The sequence below is a fragment of the Pelmatolapia mariae genome, linkage group LG3_W (genome assembly GCF_036321145.2).
Source record: "Pelmatolapia mariae isolate MD_Pm_ZW linkage group LG3_W, Pm_UMD_F_2, whole genome shotgun sequence".
Taxonomy (NCBI): domain Eukaryota; kingdom Metazoa; phylum Chordata; class Actinopteri; order Cichliformes; family Cichlidae; genus Pelmatolapia; species Pelmatolapia mariae.
In genome coordinates this window covers 8,318,273-8,343,192 of record NC_086229.1, presented here as the reverse complement: position 1 = coordinate 8,343,192, position 24,920 = coordinate 8,318,273, and the positions used below count along the sequence as shown (strand labels likewise).

Genomic DNA, 24,920 nt, shown 5'->3' with positions numbered 1-24,920 from the left:
CCCTGAGCTCTGAGTGAGTGACGTGGAAACAGATGTTTCTGTCGAAAAAAAGGAAATATGCTATGAACATTTGGTTTGTCGTTTCTTTCTCTGCTCGCTCTGCTGTCGCTTAGATTTTAAGAGAAAAAAAAAAGTTTTCCGTTTCTGTGTTTCAAGCTCTGTGCTCTGAGTGTTTGTGTAGGAATCTGGAATCTCCTGAAAGAAACCATATGAAAAATGTAAGGTTAAAGTAAAGCTGTTTGTCATTGTTTATCTGGGATGAGGTCACATCAGAAACATGCATTCCTCCGCAGCGTCATTACATCACTGAGTTATTCTGGAGAACAGCGAGAAATTCCCTCATGCAGCTGCGCACACTGATGTCAGCTCTGTACAGCTGCAGATCCTCATCTTCACGAATCAAAAACCTTCCTGTGCGCACAAATAACTAAAACATCTCGCTCCATCACATGTCCACGTGCAGTTTTGAGACAAATTTCACGCTGCCAGCTCCATGCAGCTTTCCATAAACTAAGCTACGTTTTGTCTTACAGATAAATACAGTAGATTGATCAACATTTTAATTTTTTCCTTACATTTTTTAGCAGAGCAGCTAGCAGTTAGAGCATAAACTCTGTAAGCAGTCAGCTTGGTCCTGGACATTGTTAATGACATAAAGCTGCTCTCTGCAGCCGTGTTTGACCTGCTGCTTTGTAGGACTACAGTAATGGAGGATTTGGAGGCTGAACTCGACTCTGTGACACTTTTTGTAGTGAACTGATGAAAGCTGTGTCTCAGATGGATGTTAGTCCAACACATCAGACACGACCTCTGCAGCTCTCAGTTGATGTGCACATGAATGATTTGTGTTTCCTCTGCAGGTAGAAAGTGTGTGTGAGCTGAATTGAGCAGCATGGATCAGTGTGAGGACAGAGAGGAGGGAGTCCCTCCCTCTAAAAGCACTCTGTGTGGGGAACATGAGAGCCAGACCAAAGCTCAGAGGTGAGATGACCATCTCTAACTGTCCATGACTCTTCTCCATGTCACAGCTCAGCACTCACATCACTGCTCCATCATTATTCACAGGAAGAAACGTAGAAGGAGAACGAAACGTAAACCTAAATATGAACCAGAAACTGGACCTGAACCCAGCTGTGAGTCCGGAGAGAGTGACTGGTCTGCAGAGCAACCCATTAGTTTTAAAGTCTCTGCTGCAGAGGGGTGAGTTGTTAGTAACATGAACTCTTTGAGTTGGTTGGTTGCTAATTAGTTTATGTTAGCTGATTAGTGACAGAAGCAATGACTTAGTGTAGAATAAGAACACTGAAGCTAAAAATCTGTCTCACTGTTGTGCTGCTCTTTGCTGCAGCAATGAGTTTATTTAAAAACTTTCACTCTCTGTCTCTTCAGCAGGAAGTGGTTCTGCTTTGTTTGCTGGCTGAGCTAAAACAGGAAAATCCACTGTTAGCTGTAGTGTTTGGGTTTGTAACGACACTAACGAGGGGAAACAGAGAGATAGAACTTTATCCCTTGAGTTGGTTCTTCTGAGAAATTCAGTTAAACAACAGCTGGAACTAATCAGATAGAACAAGATAGGGAGACAAGACTGTCAAAATAAAACAGGAAACACACACAACACAGACTGACTAGAGGCAGGAGACAGACAGGAGAGACAGTGAGGGACTAAGAAGCTGTATCCCAATTCAGGTTCTGCAGCCTTAAAGTACGCAGACTTAACGGTCCACAAGGGCCGCGTACTCAAAGACCGCTAAGGCCGGAAGTGCGAGGCTTGTGAAATGGGACGGTCTAGCCTCCGTCGCGCTGCCCAGGTTGCCTAGCAACCATGATACTAACCACTGGAAACGTGTCATACAGCTTTGTTTGACAGAAATGAAGGAGAACATATTTTGGTCATTTGTTCATTTGTTTCTACACGAGCTTTGTGTGATTTGATAAGTATCTGAGGCTGAGACCACAGGACTGTAAAACATGATTGTTGGCCTTCATTTCTGTACTGAACAGTCATTTAAGATTAGCTAGTAAATAACAATTAGCTAATGTTGTTCATGAGACTAAAGTCAGTGTAAATATGATATGGCCAATATTCTAGTTATTATATTAATCATTATTAGTTATTACAGCAGTGAGTTTGAACTCTCAAATCACTTTTATTCTCACATCACATGTGCAGGTACACTGGTACAGCACATGTGAGTGAAATTCATGTGAGTGAACTCTGTGTCAAATACTGAGCTTCAGTAAAGATTCAAGTTGCAGTTATTTGTATGTCCTATCACCTTAAATCTTCACTCAAAGACAAGTATCTTTGACAGTGTATATGTAGATGTATCATATATAAAAGACAAATATTGTTCTTTTAATATGTTGGCATTATTACATTTGGCTCAATGCTTACATATATGTGTAAAAAGAAAATGTACGAGCTGTGATAACTGTTTCTGATAGAATGAAGATCAGACTGATATATGAAATATTCCTTTATTGGGTGAGAAAATCAGACCATGTCATAACTGCTTTAAGTCATACAGAATAGATATCAGAGCCTTAAACAGGCTGACTTCTGCTAAATGGGTCAAACTGGGCAGAAAGTATACAAACACATAACATCCTTATAGAATATGATGTAACACTATAGATCAACTTACCTCAGAATATATAAAGCATATAAACAATTACAGCAATATGATGCAACAAACACAGCAGTACTACTAATCCAAAATACTCAAAGCTTCATAGAACTGAAACAAACATTTATTTTTAGCTCCATTCTGCTGCTGATACATACTTTAGGTTTCTGAACATTAAACTTGTTGCTGCCTTTCATAGTGTGTAACTTGAAGGCCCTAAGTACTTTCTCCCACACTGAAAACACTGGGATGATAACATTATTTGAACATTACCTAATAAGACTGATTCAGGACAGATAATTAGTTATGTTAAACTTTCCTAGCAGTCCTTCACAAACAGGGAACAGTCTGTCTATTCTCTCCATCTGTCAGCTGCTGCTGCCTCTTCCTCCTCCTCTTCCTCACACACTGCTGAGTTTGTCCTGGTGGATCATCAGGGGTGCAAAGCCTCACAGATGATGTGCAGCAGTGGGTCCCTCAGTCTGTCCTCACTCTGGACACTTGCAGTCGTCACACATGGAAATCAAATGTGTGATAAGCTGCAGGATTCAAACACAAGTGTAACTTATAAACACATGTTCATACTTTTATTCCACAATCAAAGAGAAAGAAACAGAGAGAGAGTGCAGGACAGACAGACAGGTGACAGTCTCAGGTGTATACACTGCTACAAAACAGCACAGAGAAGGAGGATTTAGTGTTTGTGTTATTACGAGTGCTAAACAAGAAGAGTTCCAGATGGTCCAGTGGACACATGTGTGACTTCTGTGATTAAAGCATCTTTCTTTCAGCTTAACGAGTGACATAATATTCAGTACTTAGTTTTTAAAGTTTAGTCTTTAGCTGCTCCGCTTCCACCGTTTTTTTCGGGCAAAATTATCCACACCAACGCCGCGCTATGAAGTCTGGGATATGTTGGGCCATGAAGTCTACACCACCACATCCTTAAAATTCAGGGAAATGAAGGACGCATTTGAGGGCCGCATTTCGAGCAGCCTTCGAATTGGGACAGCCTTCGTTGCGTCGCTGTGACGTAATCAGCCTTAATATGCGGCCTTTAAGGCTGCAGACCCTGATACAGCCAGTGACAATAGAGATTGACAGACCACATGACTTTCGCGCGTTGCATTGTGGGTACGAGTGGCAGCAAAATCAAAACACTGCATTAAGCGCTAGCATTTCCAGTACCATCAATTCTGCGGTTTTAATCCCTACCTGCATTTTATTTGCCCCCAAGACAGTTATGTACAAAATGAAGGAGAACACAGCAGGTCCATACAAAGACAGACTTGATAAAAAAGCCAAAAAAAAAAAAAGGTACTAGGAATAAATCAAAGGAGTGAAAGAGTTAGACCCATACCAGCATACAGAGTGGGCTAAAGACGTTAGCGTGCTGCCCAGCTTTCATCACGCTCATATTTATAATTATATGGTCCTAAGTGTGAGTGCATACACTCATGAAGTGTTTGGTAGCTTCAGATCCCTGCAACAAGCCCAGTTCCAGTTTACCGATGGATGGTTACAGGACACTGACATGTTCCAATTAGCCAGATATGTAGGTGGACTCCAGGTTTTGTTGTAAGTGAAGGGCAGGCCTTCAAAAAACGGACAGAGCAGCCAAGGCAATTGAACAATATCAAACTTGATTACTAAAATATAATTTATTTCACAAAAAAGATTTAAAACAGTTAAAACATCCCTGGCCAGGGAGAACGCACAGTAAAAACATAGAAGTCCAGTGGCGTCAGCCACAGCATTAAAATCCACTCAAATTGGAGCAGGGCAAAAAAAAAACCGGCGAAGTCCCCGGCCGTCCTGTCTGTCTCTTCGCTCCGCAGTACTAGAAGAGAGAGGGGGCAGCGACAGTCACTGTTCTTTCCAGTGAAAGGGAAAGTACCACCGTGTGTTTCGGAACTTACCCCACAATCCAAGCCCTCCGTCGCCTCTTCGTGAATTCGGAAACATGACTTGAACAATTTTTCTTTGACGAAGGAATCCGATAAAAACCGATCGCCTTACCCGTCGGCTCCCAGTGGCTGTCATGCGACCGGCTATGGCAGTTAATAATACAACAGTTTCTTCTTTGTGTCACTGTTTATCTCTGTGTGACTGTTGTCTTGTAATGCCGTGCACGTTAGCCACTTGTTCCTACAATCCTTTGCAGTTTTACCCCGGAAATGACCTTACATTTTTGATCACTGTAATTAAACACACATGAAGACAAGACTGACTAAACATGGGACATGTACACAGGCAGGGGCGGTCCTAGCCTGTTTGGTACCCTGGGCAAATCCTCCATATATATTAGCTACATTAGAGATTTTGAAACTGGGATTTCATTAGCTGCAAGCTATAATCATCAAAATTATTTAAAAAAAATATCTTGAAATATCTTGCTTTACATGTAATGAGTTTATATCATATATTAGTTTGACCTTTTAAGTTGAATTAGTGAAAATAATGAACTTTTGCATGATATTCTAATTTTTCCAGTTTCACCTGTATATGTGTGTGTGTGTGTACACACATGCATACACACACAGAGATAGATAGTATGCATTGGCTAACAAACAGCCATTATAATTCGTCAGTGCGACCTAGGATTTTTTTTTTGTCGTACCATTGAAAATTGGTCGCACTCTGGAGCCCTGCATAATACCTGCTAATATCCAAAGACAAATCTGCTTACATTTTCTTCTTTTCTCTTTTTTCTAAACTGAGCACCGGATGACCTTTGAGCTCTTCTTGTCCATCTTTCATTGGTGTTATTTTGCATTCCAGTGTCAACACCCATTCCCCAACCCGAGAATCACCACAACACAACCAGATCTACACCTTAGTGCACGGATTCAGTTTGTTTAGGGTTTTTTTTTCTGGAATTTCACACAACCCAGGAAAAATCATTAATACATAACATACATAACAGGCTTGGATTGACAATATTATTAATGAAATGTGCTCTATTTGGAAGCAGCCTGCCCTCCTCCCCTTTTGACAGGTTGTGTGTGAGACTTCAGCACAGCAGCACAGCAGCAACAGCAGCAGGCGCACCTGCGCACCGAGGGATCTCGCACTCACTTATATATATACAATACAATACAATTTTATTTATATAGCACATTTAAAAACCCGAAGGCACACCAAAGTGCTTCACAGTAATATGGAGATTCAACATAAGTCAATAACAGGGTACAATTCGGGTACTAGCACAGACAGGATAGAGGCATTAACAGACCAGGAGAGTATATATATACACACATATATATATATACACACACATATATATATATGTATATATATATATATATATATGTATATATATATATATATATATATATATATATATATATATACTAGATTATATCATGTTATGTAACTGAGTTACAGCGACTGTAACTCAGTGACTCCTGTTAATGTGAACTCACTGAGTGTTTGTGGTTTACCTCTCAGACTGACTGAAGTCCACAAGATGATGGAGGAGGAGGAGGACAGAGCAGTGTCTGCAGGATCCAGCTGTGAAAGTGACCACTCCAGAGATTACCCTCCGTACTTCAGTGGTGAACCTGGACCAACGAGGTCAGAGAGCTGTGATGACTCCTTTACATGTTTGTGTTTCCTGGATAAATCTGACCTGAAACATCCTCAGATTGTTACAAAGATTCATTAAAAAGAAAACAAGATGTAGTGGATAAATCCCACCATACTGATGCTCAGATTTAATCACAGGGAACAAATCCAGATGTTACCTTCAGATTGTGACCTTTGGAGTGGAGGATGCAGATTTCAATAGAGAATAAATGTTGTTGTTTTTCAGCTGTGAAAAAAGAATCTAATTTTCTGAACTTAAGAATTTATGATGCTGGAAAAAACATGGAGACTATAACACAACATTTCACTGTATTCATAGAATGAATGTAAAACTGTCAGACATTCATTAAATATGCAAAATGTCTACGGAAACTTCAGAGGGTCAGATGTGAAGCTCTCAGTGATTTTGATCAAATGACTCATCAGTTATTGATCTGTACTACACTGATCTACCACGTTAGTAAAGCTGGTGTTCTGGTGGAGGGAGACCTCGGATCATGTTCTGGTTTTGAAGCAGTGATCTGCTGATGGTCCAGTTTAATGAGCTTCTTCAAAATCAACCCTGACATCACCACTGAAAGGACATCCATAAACTTAGGAAAAATGACCCATATTTTCACAATCTGAGAGTTTAAAACTTGACAGACTTGATTCAGATGAAGTTATTTGAGCAGAAACTTCTGGATCTTTATCCTGTGCTTGAACTAATCCTTCATGGTTCCTCCACAGAGTGGACCAGCAGAGCTCAGAGGTTCCCAGTGGTCAGTCTGCCCAGCAGCATCAAACACAGCTGGACTCCATATTTATGGTCTGTACATGTACAACAACTACTGTTACATCTATTGTGTTCAGTCATCTCCATGCTGCTCTTTGTAGACCAGTGGATTGTCAGTGTGTCCAACATGGATCTGATGTTTGGCTCCATGATTTCAGTCTGATTGGCTCATTCATAAATATTCTGTTCCAGCTGCTGGAGGACAACATCATCACTTTTGTGAAGAACGAGCTGAAGAAGATTCAGAAGGTTCTGATTCTAGATTACCCAGAATGCTTAGAGAGTCAGAGGGTGCATGATGAGCAGAGGAGGAGCAGCAGAGAGGCTTTTGTCAAGATCACAGTGAACTTCCTGAGGAGAATGAAGCAGGAGGAGCTGGCTAACCATCTGCAGAGCAGTAAGAGGATTTATCTAAAGATTTAAGATGTTGGTAATAAGTGGAACACTTACTAATCTGTGAAGAAATGTATCAACATGTATTCAAAAAGGTTTTTGTATGGTGTTTATAAAAAATAAAATGATATTATTTCTTTATTCAGAACTTCCTGCTGCAGTTTGTCATCGTAACCTTAAATCTGCACTGAAGAAGAAGTTCCAGTGTGTGTTTGAGGGGATTGCTAAAGCAGGAAACCCAACCCTTCTGAATCAGATCTACACAGAGCTCTACATCACAGAGGGAGGGACTGCAGAGGTCAATGATGAACATGAGGTCAGACAGATTGAAACAGCATCCAGGAAACCAGACAGACCAGAAACAACCATCAGACAAGAAGACATCTTTAAAGCCTCACCTGGAAGAGACGAACCAATCAGAACAGTGCTGACAAAGGGAGTGGCTGGCATTGGGAAAACAGTCTTAACACAGAAATACACCCTGGACTGGGCCGAAGACAAAGCCAACCAGGACATCCAGTTCATATTTCCATTCACTTTCAGAGAGCTGAATGTGCTGAAAGAGGAAAAGTTCAGCTTGGTGGGACTTGTTCATCACTTCTTTACTGAAACCAAAGAAGCAGGAATCTGCAGCTTTGAAGACTTCCAGGTTGTGTTCATCTTTGATGGTCTGGATGAGTGTCGACTTCCTCTGGACTTCCACAAAACTACAATCCTGACTGACCCTAGAAAGTCCACCTCAGTGGATGAGCTGCTGATAAACCTCATCAGGGGGGAACTGCTTCCCTCTGCTCGCCTCTGGATAACCACACGACCTGCAGCAGCCAATCAGATCCCTCCTGACTGTGTTGGCATGGTGACAGAGGTCAGAGGGTTCACTGACCCACAGAAGGAGGAGTACTTCAGGAAGAGATTCAGAGATGAGGAGCAGGCCAGCAGGATCATCTCCCACATCAAGACATCACGAAGCCTCCACATCATGTGCCACATCCCAGTCTTCTGCTGGATCACTGCTACAGTTCTGGAGGATGTGCTGGAAACCAGAGAGGGAGGACAGCTGCCCAAGACCCTGACTGAGATGTACATCCACTTCCTGGTGGTTCAGGCCAAAGTGATGAAGGTCAAATATGATGGAGGAGCTGAGACAGATCCACACTGGAGTCCAGAGAGCAGGAAGATGATTGAGTCTCTGGGAAAACTGGCGTTTGATCAGCTGCAGAAAGGAAACCTGATTGTCTATGAATCAGATCTGACAGAGTGTGGCATCGATATCAGAGCAGCCTCAGTGTACTCAGGAGTGTTCACACAGATCTTTAAAGAGGAGAGAGGACTGTACCAGGACAAGGTGTTCTGCTTCATCCATCTGAGTGTTCAGGAGTTTCTGGCTGCTCTTCATGTCCATCTGACCTTCATCAACACTGGACTCAATCTGCTGGAAGAACAACAAACAATGTCCATGTGGTCTAAATTATTTGATAAACCAAAACTCCAATCTCTTCACCAGAGTGCTGTGAACAAGGCCTTACAGAGTCCAAATGGACACCTGGACTTGTTCCTCCGCTTCCTCCTGGGTCTTTCACTGCAGACCAATCAGACTCTCCTACAAGGCCTGCTGACACAGACAGGAAGTAGCTCACTGACTAATCAGGAAACAGTCCAGTACATCAAGGAGAAGCTCAGTGAGAATATGTCTGCAGAGAAAACCATCAATCTGTTCCACTGTCTGAATGAACTGAATGATCGTTCTCTAGTGGAGGAGATCCAACAGTCCCTGAGATCAGGACGTCTCTCCACTGATAAACTGTCTCCTGCTCAGTGGTCAGCTCTGGTCTTCATCTTACTGTCATCAGAAAAAGATCTGGATGTGTTTGACCTGAAGAAATACTCTGCTTCAGAGGAGACTCTTCTGAGGCTGCTGCCAGTGGTCAAAGCCTCCAACAAAGCTCTGTAAGGAAATATGTGATCATGTTTATTTTTAAAATGTTGATTAAAAGTGGTCATAGATTTTTTCCACGACAGATCCATGTCCTAAAACCATGAGCCTACGTAGTTGTATAGTATAAAAGAAAAAAGGAGAACTTTTGACCACAATATTGTAACTTGAATGAACTTTTGATACAGCCTTTAAACACTTAAGGAGCTTAAAATGTTTTCATCTATGAACCCACATTAAACACTCTAGTTAAACTCTAAAAACAGAACATTAAAATCTGTATGTCCGCAAATGTATGTGCATTAATGTGTGCATGCGTGGAGATCTGAGGTTGGTTGGTAGGATGGACCCATGTGCAGAATCACATGTGTGCTAATATTCCTGTGTTTGGATTTTTGAGAGTTTGGTTCTTTTGTCGTTTCTCTCGGTATGTAGCCTTGGGCTGGTTCACCTGAATCAGGGATGTCCAGGCTGCTGGGTGTGGTGTGTTGATAGTTATTTATTGATATATATTATTTCTGTTCTAGAATTTATTAAAATATCAACATTTTAGTAATTTGTGGAATTTTTTTGTTTATTATTAACAGGAACACAGCTGAAAGTAACTGCATTGTTGGGATTGTCTAAATGATTAGTAGGAACTACTTCTTCCACCTGTCACAGTGACGTGTGAAATACAGATGTAAAAATGCTTCACAGGTGATGTGTGCTCGCTCACTTAGGTGATGATCATAAGCGAGTCATGTGTGAAGATATTTCAGCTCCACAAACTGCCAGGATGCTAGTTGTGAGAAATGTGGCAGGGGTGAAAACCTTTTCCAACACAAATAAAAGTAAATCTTAACACAGAGTAGTGCTGCAGGCAGGTACTATCCCTGTATAGAGGGAGGAAATATGGAGCTGGCAGTGTTGTATAGCACGGTTGCTAAACTTTGTAAAGTGACTAAAATCCAGGCTCCGGGTTTTTCTGTCTATGTTTCAATGATGGGAATTCACTGCATCTTTAAAACTACAAATCACATTTGTTCAAATTGTAGAGCATTTAAAGAGACCAGCTATTTTAAAAATATACAGTGTACTGGGATTAAAACAGAAGCTGTTGGCTTTTAGCTACAAAAATACAATTCAAAATATTTAATATAGGAAAGAGAGAGAAAATAAATCCATCCATCCATTTTCTTTCGCTTATCCAGGGCCGGGTTGTGGGGGCAGCAGCCCAAGCAGAGAAGCCCAGACCTGCCTCTCCCTAGCCACCTCCTCCAGCTTGTCCGGGGGAACACCAAGGCATTCCCAGGCCAGCTGAGAGATATAATCTCTCCAGCATGTCCTGGGTCTGCCCTGGGGCCTCCTCCCGGTGGGACATGCCCAGAACACCTTGCCCAGGAGGCATCCTTGTCAGATGCCCAAACCACCTCAACTGACTCCTTTCAATGGCCTTTCCGGATGGCTGAATTCCTCTCCCTATCTCTAAGGGAGAGGCCAGCCACCCTTCGGAGGAAGCCCATTTCCGCTGCTTGTGTCCATGATCTTGTTCTTTTGGTCACTACCAGCAGCTCGCGACCATAGGTGAGGGTAGAGATAGATCGATGGGTAAATTGAGAGCTTCGCATTTACGCTCACCTCTCTCTTCACCACAATGGATCGGTACATGGTCCGCATCACTGCAGCCACAGCACCAATCCACCTATTGTTCTCGCGCCTCCTTCTCCCATCGCTCGTAAACAAGACCCCGAGATACTTAAACTTTTATTACAAAAGTCACAAATATTTGTGTATGTGTGTGTTATTGGGTAATAAACCTAAAGAAAAGAATCTACCAGCGCCTCGCTGATTTCTGCTTAAAAACAACAACAAAAAAGCAATAAAGCTCTGATTTGTTTTGTCGATCTTGTCTCCCTTCCCGCTTGATTTCAGACTGAGTGGCTGTAACCTGTCAGACAGAAGCTGTGAAACGCTGTCCTCAGTGCTGAGCTCCCAGTCCTCCCGTCTGAAAGAGCTGGATCTGGGTAACAACAACCTGCAGGATTCAGGAGTGAAGCTTCTGTCTGCTGGGATGAAGAGTCAATACTGCAAACTGGAAACGCTGAGGTCAGACCAAGCAATATCGATTTTTTTTCATCAATTAACGTCATTTAATCAATTTCATTTGGAAAAAATTTACATGTTTTTTATTTTTTAAATGAATCCATCCAAGTCACAGTAAGCTGCCACATTTGTCTTTTGTAACATGAGGCAATGAGGATTCCAGCATGTACTGAAACCATACATGCAAACCATCCCGATTTTTCCGGGAGATTTTTGAATTTCAGTGCCCCTCCCGAAAATCTCCCAGAGCCACCATTCTCCCGTATTTCTCCCGATTTTCCACCCGGACAATAAAATAGAAAAACCATATCCCAGAATTCATAGCGCGGCTCAGCCAATTCCAGTTTCCAACAATGGCTGCAGCTACTTAGTTTTAATATTGCTCTTATTACTCTTTCTGGGTCACAAAATAAACCGTTAACATATTTTCAGGCGAAAATTTCACTGGGTAAACTTCGAATATCTGAGCTGGTGAGAACAGCAAACCCCCGCGGTCTTTCGCTACTCAGGTTAAACATGACGTATAAGTCACTTAGATAACTTAAAAATGTCATTGTTTGGCTTTTTTCAGTGTTTTATGTGTTTGTGAGTAAATTGGTTTGGCTGAGATTAAAGTTATTAGATTAAATTAGATTAGATAAAATAAAACTTTATTAATCCCTCAAGAGAATTCCTCTGGGGTTTTCACACATCTGAATGAATGCCAAATAGAAAAACTGATTAAACAGAAGTGTGAGATGGTCGAGAAGTTACGCCAACGTCCAGTTATATTTTAGATACCAGGGAGCAGACGGCTGAGTTTCAGCCCACCGAGAGAGCTCGTGACGTAATTCTAACCGTCCAGTTTCACAGTATCCCAGCCTACCTGGCTTTCAGAGGACACGGCCCACTTAGACCGCGAAGGCTGGGCCCTCAGGTTGATGCAGCCTCTGAATTTGGACACCCCCGCTGTTTCCGGCCAGACAAAAATAACAGTGACATTTAACTTTTTTTTAGTAAAATTCAAGTTGTATGTATGTATGTATGTATGTGTGTATGTATGTATATATGTATATGTGTGTGTATATATCTCTATCTATCTATCTATCTATCTATCTATCTATCTTTCTATCTATCTATATATATACATATATACACATATATAAAAAACACCCAGCATGCCCCTGCGGGCGGTTTATCCTTCAAGCTCGGGTCTTCTACCAGAGGCCTGGGAGCTTGAGGGTCCTGCGCAGTATCTTAGCTGTTCCCAGGACTGCGCTCTTCTGGACAGAGATCTCCGATGTTGTTCCCGGGATCTGCTGGAGCCACTCGCCTAGCTTGGGAGTCACCGCACCTAGTGCTCCGATTACCACTGGGAACACCATCACCTTCACCCTCCACATCCTCTCGAGCTCTTCCCTGAGCCCTTGGTATCTCTCCAGCTTCTCGTGTTCCTTCTTCCTGATATTGCTGTCATTCGGAACCGCTACATTGATCACTACGGCCATCTTCTTTTGTTTGTCTACCACCACTATGTCCGGTTGGTTAGCCACCACCATTTTGTCCGTCTGTATCTGGAAGTCCCACAGGATCTTAGCTCGGTCATTCTCCATCACCCTTGGGGGCATCTCCCATTTTGACCTCGGGACTTCCAGGTTATACTCGGGACAGATGTTCCTGTACACTATGCCGGCCACTTGGTTATGGCGTTCCATGAATGCCTTGCCTGCTAGCATCTTGCACCCTGCTGTTATGTGCTGGATTGTCTCTGGGGCATCTTTACACAGCCTGCACCTGGGGTCTTGCCTGGTGTGATAGACCCCAGCCTCTATTGATCTTGTACTCAGAGCTTGTTCTTGTGCTGCCATGATTAGTGCCTCTGTGCTGTCTTTCAGTCCAGCTTTGTCCAGCCACTGGTAGGATTTCTGGATCCTCTATCTGCCGGTGGTACATACCGTGCAGGGGCCTGTCCTTCCATGATGGTTCCTCGCCTTCCTCCTCTTTCTTGGGTTTCTCCTGCCTAAGGTATTCACTCAGCACGCTGTCAGTTGGGGCCCTCTTCGTGATGTATTCGTGGATGTTTCTTGTCTCATCCTGGACTGTGGTGCTGACACTCACCAGTCCCCGGCCCCCTTCCTTCCACTTAGCGTACAGCCTCAAGGTGCTGGACTTGGGGTGAAACCCTCCATGCATGGTCAGGAGCTTTCTTGTCTTTATGTCAGTGGCTTCTATCTCCTCCTTTGGCCAGCCTATTACCCCAGCAGGGTACCTGATCACGGGCAGGGCGTAGGTGTTGATGGCCCGGATCTTGTTCTTACCATTCAGCTGACTCCTCATGACTTGCCTGACCCTCTGCAGGTACTTGGTGGTTTCAGCTTTCCTAGCGGCCTCTTCATGGTTCCCATTCGCCTGCGGGATCCCCAGGTACTTGTAACTGTCCTCTATGTCTGCAATGTTGCCTTCTGGTAGTTCAATCCCCTCAGTTCTGACTACCTTCCCTCTCTTTGTTACCATCCGACTACACTTCTCCAGTCCGAACGACATTCCAATGTCATTGCTGTATAGCCTGGTGGTGTGGATCAGTGAATCGATGCCTCGTTCACTCTTGGCATACAGCTTGATGTCATCCATGTACAGGAGGTGGCTGACAACCGCTCCATTTCGTAGTCGGTATCCGTAGCCAGTCTTGTTAATGATCTCACTGAGGGGGTTCAGGCCTATGCAGAACAGCAGTGGGGACAGAGCATCTCCTTGGTAGATCCCGCACTTGATGGTGACTTGTGCTATGGGCTTGGAGTTGGCCTCTAGTGTTGTACGCCACATCCCCATTGAGTTCCTGATGAAGGCTCTTAGCGTCCTGTTGATCTTGTACAATTCTAGGCATTCCAGTATTCAGCTGTGGGGCATTGAGTCATAGGCCTTCTTGTAATCAATCCAGGCTGTGCACAGGTTGGTCAGTCTGGTCTTGCAGTCTCGGCTGACTGTTCTGTCTACCAGTAGCTGGTGTTTTGCGCCTCTGGTATTCTTGCCAATCCCTTTCTGTGCCCCGCTCATGTATTGACCCATGTGCCTGTTCATCTTAGCCGATATGATGCCTGACTGGAGCTTCCATGTAGTACTGAGACAGGTTATTGGTCGGTAATTGGATGGGACTGGTCCCTTCTTGGGGTCCTTGGGGATCAGGACCGTCCGACCTTCGGTTAGCCATTCCGGGTGTCTCTCATTACCTAGCAGCTGGTTCAGTTGTGCTGCCAGACGCTCATGGAGTGCAGTCAGCTTCTTCAGCCAGTAGGCGTAAACCATGTCGGGCCCTGGTGCTGTCAAACTCTTCATACTGGAGACCCTTTCTTGGATATCTGCCACTGTGATGGTTACTCGACCCTGTTCAGGGAGGGCACTATGGTGTGCCCTCAGATCCGCTAGCCACTGAGCATTGCCTTTATGGGTTGCGTCCTTCTCCCATATGCTCTTCCAGTATTGCTCGGTCTCCAGCCTTGGTGGTGCTGTTCTCTTATTGTTCCCTTGCCACTGAGAGTACACCTTTGCTGGTTCTGTGGAAAACAGCTGGTTTATTCTCCTGCCTTCTATCTCTCTGGTGTACCTCCTCAAGCGGCTGGCCAAGGCTGTGAGTCTTTGCTTGGCAGTTTCCAAGGCCTCTGGTATGGACAGCTTGCTGTAATATATGTATATATATATATATACACATATATATTTAGAGGATCATCAATTAGCCTGGAGAAATAGTTTGCTGCTTTATAAGAAAGCCCTCCGCAAAGCCAGAACATCTTACTATTCGTCACTGATTGAAGAAAATAAGAACAACCCTAGGTTTCTCTTCAGCACTGTAGCCAGGCTGACAAAAAGTCAGAGCACTGTTGAGCCAACCATCCCTTTAACGTTAACTAGTAATGACTTCATGAACTTCTTCACAAATAAAATTTTTATCATTAGAGAAAAAATTACCAATAATCATCCCACAGATGTAATATTATCTACAGCTACTCTTAATACCATCAATATTAAGTTAGACTCTTTTTCTCCAATTGATCGTTCTGAGTTAACTTCAATAATTAATTCCTCCAAACCATCAACGTGTCTTTTAGACCCCATTCCTACAAAACTGCTCAAAGAAGTCCTGCCATTAATTAATGCTTCAATCTTAAATATGATCAACCTATCTCTAATAATCGGCTATGTACCACAGGCCTTCAAGCTGGCTGTAGTTAAACCTTTACTTAAAAAGCCATCTCTAGACCCAGCTGTCTTAGCTAATTATAGGCCAATCTCCAACCTTCCTTTCATATCAAAAATCCTTGAAAGAGTAGTTGTCAAACAGCTAACAGATCATCTGCAGAGGAATGGCTTATTTGAAGAGTTTCAGTCAGGTTTCAGAGCTCATCACAGCACAGAAACAGCTTTAGTGAAGGTTACAAATGATCTTCTTATGGCCTCTGACAGTGGACTCATCTCTGTGCTTGTCCTGCTAGACCTTAGTGCAGCGTTTGATACTGTTGACCATAATATCCTATTAGAGTGATTAGAACATGCTGTAGGTATTACAGGTACTGTATCGCAGTGGTTTGTATCATATCTATCTAATAGACTCCAATTTGTACATGTAAATGGAGAGTCCTCTTCACCCACTAAGGTCAATTATGGTGTTCCTCAGGGTTCAGTGCTAGGACCAATTCTATTTACATTATACATGCTTCCCCTAGGCAACATCATTAGAAGACATAGCATAAATTTTCACTGCTATGCAGATGACACGCAGCTCTATCTATCCATGAAGCCAGGTAACACACACCAATTAGTTAAACTGCAGGAATGTCTTAAAGACATAAAGACCTGGATGGCCGCTAACTTTCTGCTTCTTAATTCAGATCAAACTGAGGTTATTGTACTCGGCCCTGAAAATCTTAGAAATATGGTATCTAACCAGATTCTTACTCTGGATGGCATTACCTTGGCCTCCAGTAACACTGTGAGGAACCTTGGAGTCATTTTTGACCAGGACATGTCCTTCAACGCACATATTGAATTGAATTGAATTGAATTGAATATATATATATACACACACATATATATATATATATATAGATGTGTGTGTATATATATATATGTGTGTGTGTGTGTATATATATGTGTGTGTATATGTGTGTATATACCGTATTTTCACGACCATAAGGCTTTAAAGTCTTAGATTTTCTTCAAAAAGTACGGCGCGCCCTATAGTGCAGTGCGCCCTGTGTGTTGTAATGAGGACGTAGTAGAGAACACCATGAGAACGCTAAAGGGTGAAGTGTGGGCGTTGACTGTAGCGGTATATACGATTGCACATACCTGTATAAAAGAACAGGTATGTGCGTTATGCAGGACATCCTTGTTTTAACAACCCTGAAAATGGCAAAGAGACACGCTTATGAAGCACAGTTTAAACTGAAGGCCATCAGCTACGCGGAGGAACATGGAAATCGAGCAGCCGCGAGAGAATTTAAGATTAACGAATCGATGGTTCGCAAGTGGAGGAAGCTGAAAAACAAGCTGCGGCAGGTCAAGAAAACACAGCTGAGTTTCCGCGGACTTAAGGTGAGGTGGCTCTCATTCCGGGAGGCCTGACAAAGGAACTCCAACCGCTGGAAATCGTTGTGAACCGCCCGTTCAAAGTAAGGCTGCGAGCGGCGTGGGAGCGATGGATGACCGATGGAGACCACAGTTTCACCAAGAGTGGAAGGCAGCGCCGGGCGAGTTACGCCACAATTTGGGAATGGATTGTAAATGCTTGGGCTAACATGTCTGCTGGCACTGTTGTTCGAGCTTTCGCAAAAGCCGGCATCATTTCCGAGGAGCCGCACGGCACGGAAAGTGACTCTGACAGTGAAGAAAGTGAAAGTGAAAGTGAACCTGGAATGTTTGATGGAGATTTAGCGCAGCTGTTCAATTCAGACACAGAGGATGAGGACTTCGATGGGTTTGATTGATGATACAAATGTGAGTACCAAACTCAGTTTTGCTCCTGCTTTATTTTTAAATATGCACACTTGTATGCTTGTGTGTTGTTGATGATGACGATTACCGGTATTAGAAATGTGAGTACCAAACTCAGGTTTGCTCCCGCTTTATTTTTAAATACGCGTACGGTACTTGTATGCGCCCTATAACCCAGTGCGCCTTATGTGTGTGTTAAATACAGTAATGGCACACATAACTGTGACTGCGCCTTTTAGTACAGTGCGTCTTATGGTCGTGAAAATACGGTATATATATGTATGTATATATGTGAGTATGTATATGTATACCACCCCCCCATCCCAACAGCCCTTTTGAATGTCTCCCTAATTCTGAGGTCTCAAGGTTGGCAACTATGCCTGAAACAGTGTTGAAATATTGTAAATGCAGTAGCTCCTCGTGGCAATATACATATATGGGGAGGGGACCAGAGAACACTACAGAGTCCGACATTGTTTTGGCAAAGTTACACACCGATTCAATATTGATTTTTAGTGACCTCCGATTGGCGTAACCGGGTGTCATTACTGCCGACGTGAATTATGATCTTACTGTATTTACATTTACCCTTAGCCAGTAGTTTTAAATTTCCTTCAATGTCGCCTGCTCTGGCCCCTGGAAGACAATTGACTATGGTTGCCGGTGTCTCTAGCTTCACATGTCTCAGAACAGAATCGCCAATTACCAGAGTTTTATGAGTTTGATTTGGTGGTGTACCTGGGGCTTCTGTTTAAGACTATGCTTCCTCCTCACTGTCACCCAGCCGGTCTCTTTCCCCAGCTGCTTGGTGTCTGCCAGGAAACAGCTAGCAAGGCCTAGGCTATCTTCGGCTGCACCAGCTACAGGGGCCTGGCTAGCTACGGGTGAATGAAGGGTGCGAAGCCGAGTCTCCAATTCAGTAGTCCTGGCCTCCAGAGCTGCAAATATGCTACATTTGTTACCGATATCATTACTGCTAAAGGAGGCTGAGGAGTAACTAAACATCTTACACAATGAGCAGGAAAGTACAGGAGGGACAGGTGAAGAGGCCATGGTGCTAACGAGTCGCTATGAGCTAAGCTAAGCTAGCAAAACAGTACAGACACAGTGAGTGAATACTTTGGCTATTAATTAGGTAGTGAGTACACAGAAAGTGTGTGGCACGTGAAGATTATACTATGAAAAAGAATGTATTTAAAACGTTTTTAATTAAATTGCTATGCAGATAAGCTACTCAGAAACACCACCGTGTTTGAGCTGGAACAGGAAGTGATACTCTATCGCAGAGCGAGCAAACACCAAGTGACAGCACCACCAAGGTAGTGTTCAGGCCCCTTCAATCTGTGATCGCTGTTGCTTTGCATTATAAATGCTACTATTACAAAAGTCACAAATATTAGTGTATGTGTGTGTTATTGGGTAATAAACCAAAAGAAGGGAATCTACCAGCACCTCACTGATTTCTGCTTAAAAACTACAAAAAAGCAATAAAGCTGTGGTTTGTTTTGTTGGTCTTGTCTCCCTTGATTTCAGACTGAGTGGCTGTAACCTGTCAGACAGAAGCTGTGAAACGCTGTCCTCAGTGCTGAGCTCCCAGTCCTCTAGTCTGACAGAGCTGGATCTGGGTAACAACAACCTGCAGGATTCAGGCGTGAAGCTTCTGTCTGCTGGGATGAAGAGTCAATACTGCAAACTGGAAACGCTGAGGTCAGATCAAGCGATATCAATGTTTTTTATCAATTAATGTAATTTAATCAATTTCATTTGGAAAAAATTAACATTGGCCCTGTGTGTATGTATTTTTTAAATGAATCCACCCAAGTTACAGTAAACTGCCACTCTTTTGTAACATAAAGCAATAAGGATTCCAGCATGTCCTAAAACAGTGTTGAAATATTGTAAATGTAGTAGCTCCTCATGGCACCATGAATATACTTTAACAAAAGTGTTTCCTGTCTTCTTGTCATCATTTTTTCAGACTGAGTGGCTGTAATCTGTCAGACAGAAGCTGTGAAGCTCTGTCCTCAGTGCTGAGCTCCCAGTCCTCTAGTCTGAGAGAATTGGACCTGGGTAACAACAACCTGCAGGATTCAGGACTGAATCTTCTAATTTCTGCAGTGGAAAGTCCAAAGTGTACAATTCTCAGGTCAGGATTCAGTCTTTTCTGATAACGATTTAAAATCCGAGTCAGGTCGATAAATGGCTTACTCATTTTCAACAGACATGATTTGTCAAATCACCTTATATCTAACCCAAAGGTCCTGTGTTTTACTAAAACACAGGACCTCTTAATATTTATCTAAGAGAACATATACGTTCAAGTTTCAGCACAAAAATATTAATCAGATTTTTTTCCCTGGATCATGTGTGTACCCTCCTGGTTGGAGCTCCAGCAGCCTGTATCAGTGAATGTGACTTTAAATGAAATTGCTGCCCCTGACAGGAAGAGTTCTGAGCGACAAACAAAACAGCAAATATGAGCACTGCATGTGTCTGAGACTACACAGATACAGACCTGAATGAGACACTAACTTTGTCTCTGAGAGATAACTTTTATTATTAAATACACTTCATTTCTCATCTGTGTAGAGAATGTAGAGTTTGACATGCTGATATTACAAAGTGCAAAATCACACTGAATCACAAAGAAATTGTTTTGGAGTATTTATGGTTCAGCTGATGAAATTGTTCAAATAAAGCAGTAATTTACACAGAAACAGCACAAATGAAACTTTTTCAGGGGAGTTACCACTAAGCTTGTCCTGCTACAACTTACTGCAGCATTAAAAACTGTTGATCACAGTGAACACATTGTTAATATTCTCACACATTAACATTATTCATGTAGTTCCACAGGGTCCTCTGCTGTGGCTAATCCTTTTGATGTTATGATGTCTGGTTTGTAAAATGTCTACACACTACATTTAGATAGTGACTTTAAAATGTATTCAGTTGAATTACTGTCCACAGAGTCTGATTGAGTGCATTAGATGCACTCCATCAGACTCTGTCATAGATGGAGACTATAAGATAAGATAAGATAACCTTTATTAGTCCCACACGTGGGAAATTTGTTATAGATTTATACTATAGATTTAGTCTGGATGGATTATCAGTGTAAGTACACTAGGAGTAAAAGGGCCTCTTTACACAGCCTACACCTGGTGTGGTAGAACCCAGCCTCTATGGACCGTGTTATGAGCTGCTCTGATTTATTGCCCGTGCTGTCTTTAAGTTCAACTTTGTCCAGCCTCTGGTAGGATTTTTGAATGTCAGACACTTTTTTGGTCGATCGTGGCTCAAGAGTTGGGAGTTTGCCTTGTAATTGGAAGGTTGACAGTTCGAGCCCCGGCTCCGACAGTCTCGGTCGTTGTGTCCTTGGGCAAGACACTTCACCCGTTGCCTACTGGTGGTGGTTAGAGGGCCCGGTGGCGCCAGTGTCCGGCAGCCTCGCCTTTGTCAGTGCACCCCAGGGTGGCTGTGGCTACAATGTAGCTTGCCATCACCAGTGTGTGAATGACTGAATTTGTAAAGCGCTTTGGGGTCCTTAGGGACTAGTAAAGCGCTATACAAATACAGGCCATTTACCATTTTACCATTTTTTTATATGATCTGTGTAAAAACAAAACAGTAAACACTGTTTTGAAGTAAGATGTACAATTTGAAAAATGGGGCACAAAAATGTTGCTGCTTTCTGGAAAGTGAGTCTAAAAAGACCCAATGGAGAAAGTGAAGAGAAAAATCAAAGATTAAGAAGAAGAAAATGGCAGAGGCAGTTTCTCTTGAACTCCCAGCAGATGGGGCAAGACTCTAAAAGCAGGGATGATTGGAGAAAATGTAAAGAGGCCATATGATAAACCAGGAGATGAATACTCTGGTATTCTGGGGATAGTGGGAGTGAGAGATGGCAGTTGAATGATTTCAAGGATGAATTTCAGAGAAACCAGGGAAAGACCCCACTGAGACCTCAGGTTATAGGCCTACAGCTCTAACATCTCATCCAGGGAAAGTCATGGAAAGAATGACAGTGGACAGACTGATGTATGTGACTCAAACAAGGCAGCTGTTTGCAGCTTCTCAGCAGGGGGAGGAACACCATGGACCCAGCAGTCAGTTAGAGTCAGAGATAAGGAAAGCTCAGTGCATTAGGAGATCAGGTGTGGTTTGTATTAGCCAACTTAAATGATGGAAATGAATGAGCTGTTCCTGGTTAATATTCTGTGTTTGCTAACAGTATTACAGACCCAGGCCTAATCTGTCATCTGTTAACACGTCCAATATCTCCTCATTTATTGGTGGATAATCCACTAACATGTTTTAATGCACAAGTTCATGTGATTTCTGTGTGCTGATAACATCCAGTCTGTTCTGTATGGACATAAAATAACTCAATGAAACCAGACGAGGTCATTTCTGGAGAAGTTGTGGTTTGATTGTTGCTACTGCTGGTCTCTGTCTGTGGTTCGCTGCTGCTGATACAAAGTTGGAGGTAAACAGGTTGGCTAAAAAAGCTGAAGCGAGATGGCTCATAAACAAGTGACCGCCACTTTATTAGGTACTGTACCTGAGACAGTGGCCACTGTGTACCTAATAAAGTGTCAGCCATGTTAAATGTGTTTCCAAGAGGAGAAAACTAGCTGGCAGCAAAGGCAGGGAGGTGTCCTTTCCACCTAAACAGAAGAGGAATATAAAGACAATGAAAGTCACAGTTTGCATCAGTCATATTTCATTCAATACAGTGATGTGCTGATCTAGGATCAGTCCAATCATCAGCAGTTTGATCCACGGATGGATTGAATTGTATTTGTGAAAATGTGGGACTGTTCCTTTATCGGTGTCTAACAGTGTGTGTATGAGAGCCATGTAATGTCCATGTGTGCATGCTGACTGCTCTGACCCCTCCTCCTTTCAGGGTGGAGCCTGCTGGCGTCCGATGGTTGAGACCAGGTCTGAGGAAGTGTAAGTGTGTTTTTAATGGGATTCATGAAAACAAAGCAGCACACATTCAACCATCTTCATCATGTCAGGAGTCATCATCAAAGTGTCAATCAATGAACAGATGATGGATCAATAACTGCAGCTGGATTGTGTTTGTTCTCTCCATCAGATTCCTGTCAACTCACAATCGACACAAACACAGTGAACACAAACCTCCAACTGTCTGACAACAACAGGAAGGTGACACGTGTGGAGGAGGTTCAGTCATATCCTGATCATCCAGACAGATTTGATGTTCCTCAGCTGCTGTGTAGAAATGGCCTCACTGGTCGCTGTTACTGGGAGGTCGAGTGGAGAGGAGGCGTTTGTATATCAGTGAGTTACAGAAGAATCAGAAGGAAAGGAGGCAGAGACTGTGTGTTTGGACTCAATGATCAGTCCTGGAGTCTGTTCTGCTGTGATGATGCTCCTCAGTCTGTCTGGCACAATAACATAGACACATCCATCTCCTCCTCCTCCTCCTCCTCCTCCTCCTCTGCCTCTCACAGAGTAGCAGTGTATGTGGACTGTCCTGCTGGCACTCTGTCCTTCTACAGAGTCTCCTCTGACACTCTGATCCACCTCCACACCTTCAACACCACATTCACTCAAACTCTTTATCCTGGGTTTAGACTCTGGTCTCATGGTGCCTCAGTGTCCCTGTGCTGAGTGAGCAAACGTGAAAACGTCCAGATGAACAGAATCAAGCTTTTGGGATCAGCCAGCAATGCAGCATCATTGTTGTTCAGGTTCAGAGGTTTGCAGGAATGAACTGATGACCAGAAACAGCTGCAGAGTCCAATCAAATACCAGCTGGAGTTCAGCTGCATTTGAAGAAGTCAAAGAAAAGTAAGGATGTCAAAGGGCGATGTTTTCTTCCAAAGAACTGAAAACATGGTCGACGCCTCATTAGAAGAATAATCTGGACATTTGTGAGGAACTCTAACCAAGAAAGCAACACAAGAAAGCAACGTCACACAGATCCAACAGACAGTTTCCATGACTGCAAGTGTTGAGTGGAAAAATGCTCCATTGCATTATTGCATCCTCTCACCACAGGAGGCGCTGTTGGCACCACTGATTGCTGATCATCTCTGATGATCTGATTGATCCTGTGAATAACGGGACTCACTGAACTCTGTGACACAGTGAAGATCACAGAGTTTAACATCTGACTGACGTCACACAGACAGAAGGATGAACCAGTGAGGCACAGAACACAGTTACTGGAGATACTGGATCAGCTCCATGTGAACCTCTGATGGAGAAGCTGCTGACCCAGAGAAACATCAGGACATGACAGGCAGCTGCACTGATCTAACAACATGTAGCAGAGCTGATCTATGTTAGAGGATCTATGACAGCAGCTGAAAGTCCAACACTGGATACCAGCTGAGCCTGTGCTGAGTGTTACAGGAAAAGAAACACTGACACTGGGAGACACAGTGATGCTGACTGGGGCACAGAGCAGAATGATGCAGCAATAACACAGAGAGACACAACCACTCACAGTTAACCTGACCCCACTAACTGCATGTGTTTGGACTGTGGGAGGAAGCCGGAGTACCAGAGAGGACGCACACAAACACGGGAGAACATGAAGCACTGAAACAAAGATGGTGGATTTGACCTCAGGACCAGGCGTGTCATTTCCAGGGGGGTTACGGGGGTCATGACCCCCAATAATCAGATCCAGCCAATATAATTTCATCATTCCAGTTTATAAAATTATTAATTATCTTGAATAAATAGCTTGTCGAGTTTCTTTAATCATTTTAATTATTATCAGCAAAATAGTTTCATGTTTAATCATCTAGTAATGTAACCCCGCCTCCTCCGCTGCATACTTGGTATTACCCAACCAGCTTTCTCTACCAAACCTTCACTGTTTGCTGTATGTTTGTTAGCGCAGTCGCTGGTGCCAGAGACTGCCGGTGACTTCAGTCTGAGGGTTTGAAGTTTCCATGTCTGTGTGATGTGTGGTGTGAAGGCTGCTGGTTAAACTGGGACTCACTGTTTAAAGCACTGAGTGCTCATAGAGAGATGCTCCATGAGTCCCAGTACAGACTACAAACATGGTGGAAACTTAGCTTTGATATCCACACACTCTGCACGTCTGTGAGTAACTGTGATGAAGATGTGCAGAGATCTGTGTCCAAACAGGAGAAAGACTGTAAAGACTCTGTGCTTCTAACAGCCTCTGTTAACATATGTGAGGCTGTTTGTTGTTGTTGCCATGGAGCTTTTCACTGTTTGGGTCAGCAGGTCATGTGATCAGGTTTGTTCTGCTGGACGATGGTTCAGTGTCAGGGTTTGTTTGCATTCATCAATAAATATCTAAATAAATCAAAGACTCCATGTTTGTTCTTTCATCATGTGACCTCTGCTCATCCATCTCTGTGTGTATCAGGATACATTTAGTTCATAATACACAGAAAAATCAGAGTTATTACCTGTAATAAATGTGAAAGATTCCTGCAGTGATAACCAGGCAGGACTGAAACACATCACAGCTGTCACCACGGTAACAGCACCGTCCATCCACAGGTGAGGGGAGGAGCAAAAAGAGGGACTT

The 24,920-nt window shown here is 43.1% G+C and overlaps 1 protein-coding gene across 1 annotated transcript; it reads left to right on the top strand.

The window, feature by feature from the left end:
* The first annotated feature begins 782 nt into the window (after positions 1–782).
* Positions 783–24,698, top strand: LOC134620340 (NACHT, LRR and PYD domains-containing protein 3-like). The gene is made up of 11 exons (XM_065470057.1): positions 783–981; positions 1,066–1,200; positions 6,078–6,203; positions 6,945–7,023; positions 7,183–7,387; positions 7,530–9,330; positions 11,231–11,404; positions 18,902–19,075; positions 19,347–19,514; positions 22,281–22,327; positions 22,476–24,698. The coding sequence occupies exons 1-11, from the start codon at positions 893–895 to the stop codon at positions 23,012–23,014; spliced, it is 3,537 nt and encodes a 1,178-aa protein (XP_065326129.1). The 5' UTR covers positions 783–892; the 3' UTR covers positions 23,015–24,698.
* Positions 24,699–24,920: the final 222 nt, after the last annotated feature.

Excerpts from the sequence above, each read along its gene's own strand:
- LOC134620340 (XM_065470057.1), top strand. The coding sequence starts at position 893 with ATGGATCAGTGTGAGGACAGAGAGGAGGGAGTCCCTCCCTCTAAAAGC. Across the intron at positions 6,204-6,944 it reads GGTGAACCTGGACCAACGAG|AGTGGACCAGCAGAGCTCAG; the intron begins GTCAGAGAGCTG and ends GTTCCTCCACAG. Across the intron at positions 7,388-7,529 it reads GGCTAACCATCTGCAGAGCA|AACTTCCTGCTGCAGTTTGT; the intron begins GTAAGAGGATTT and ends TTCTTTATTCAG.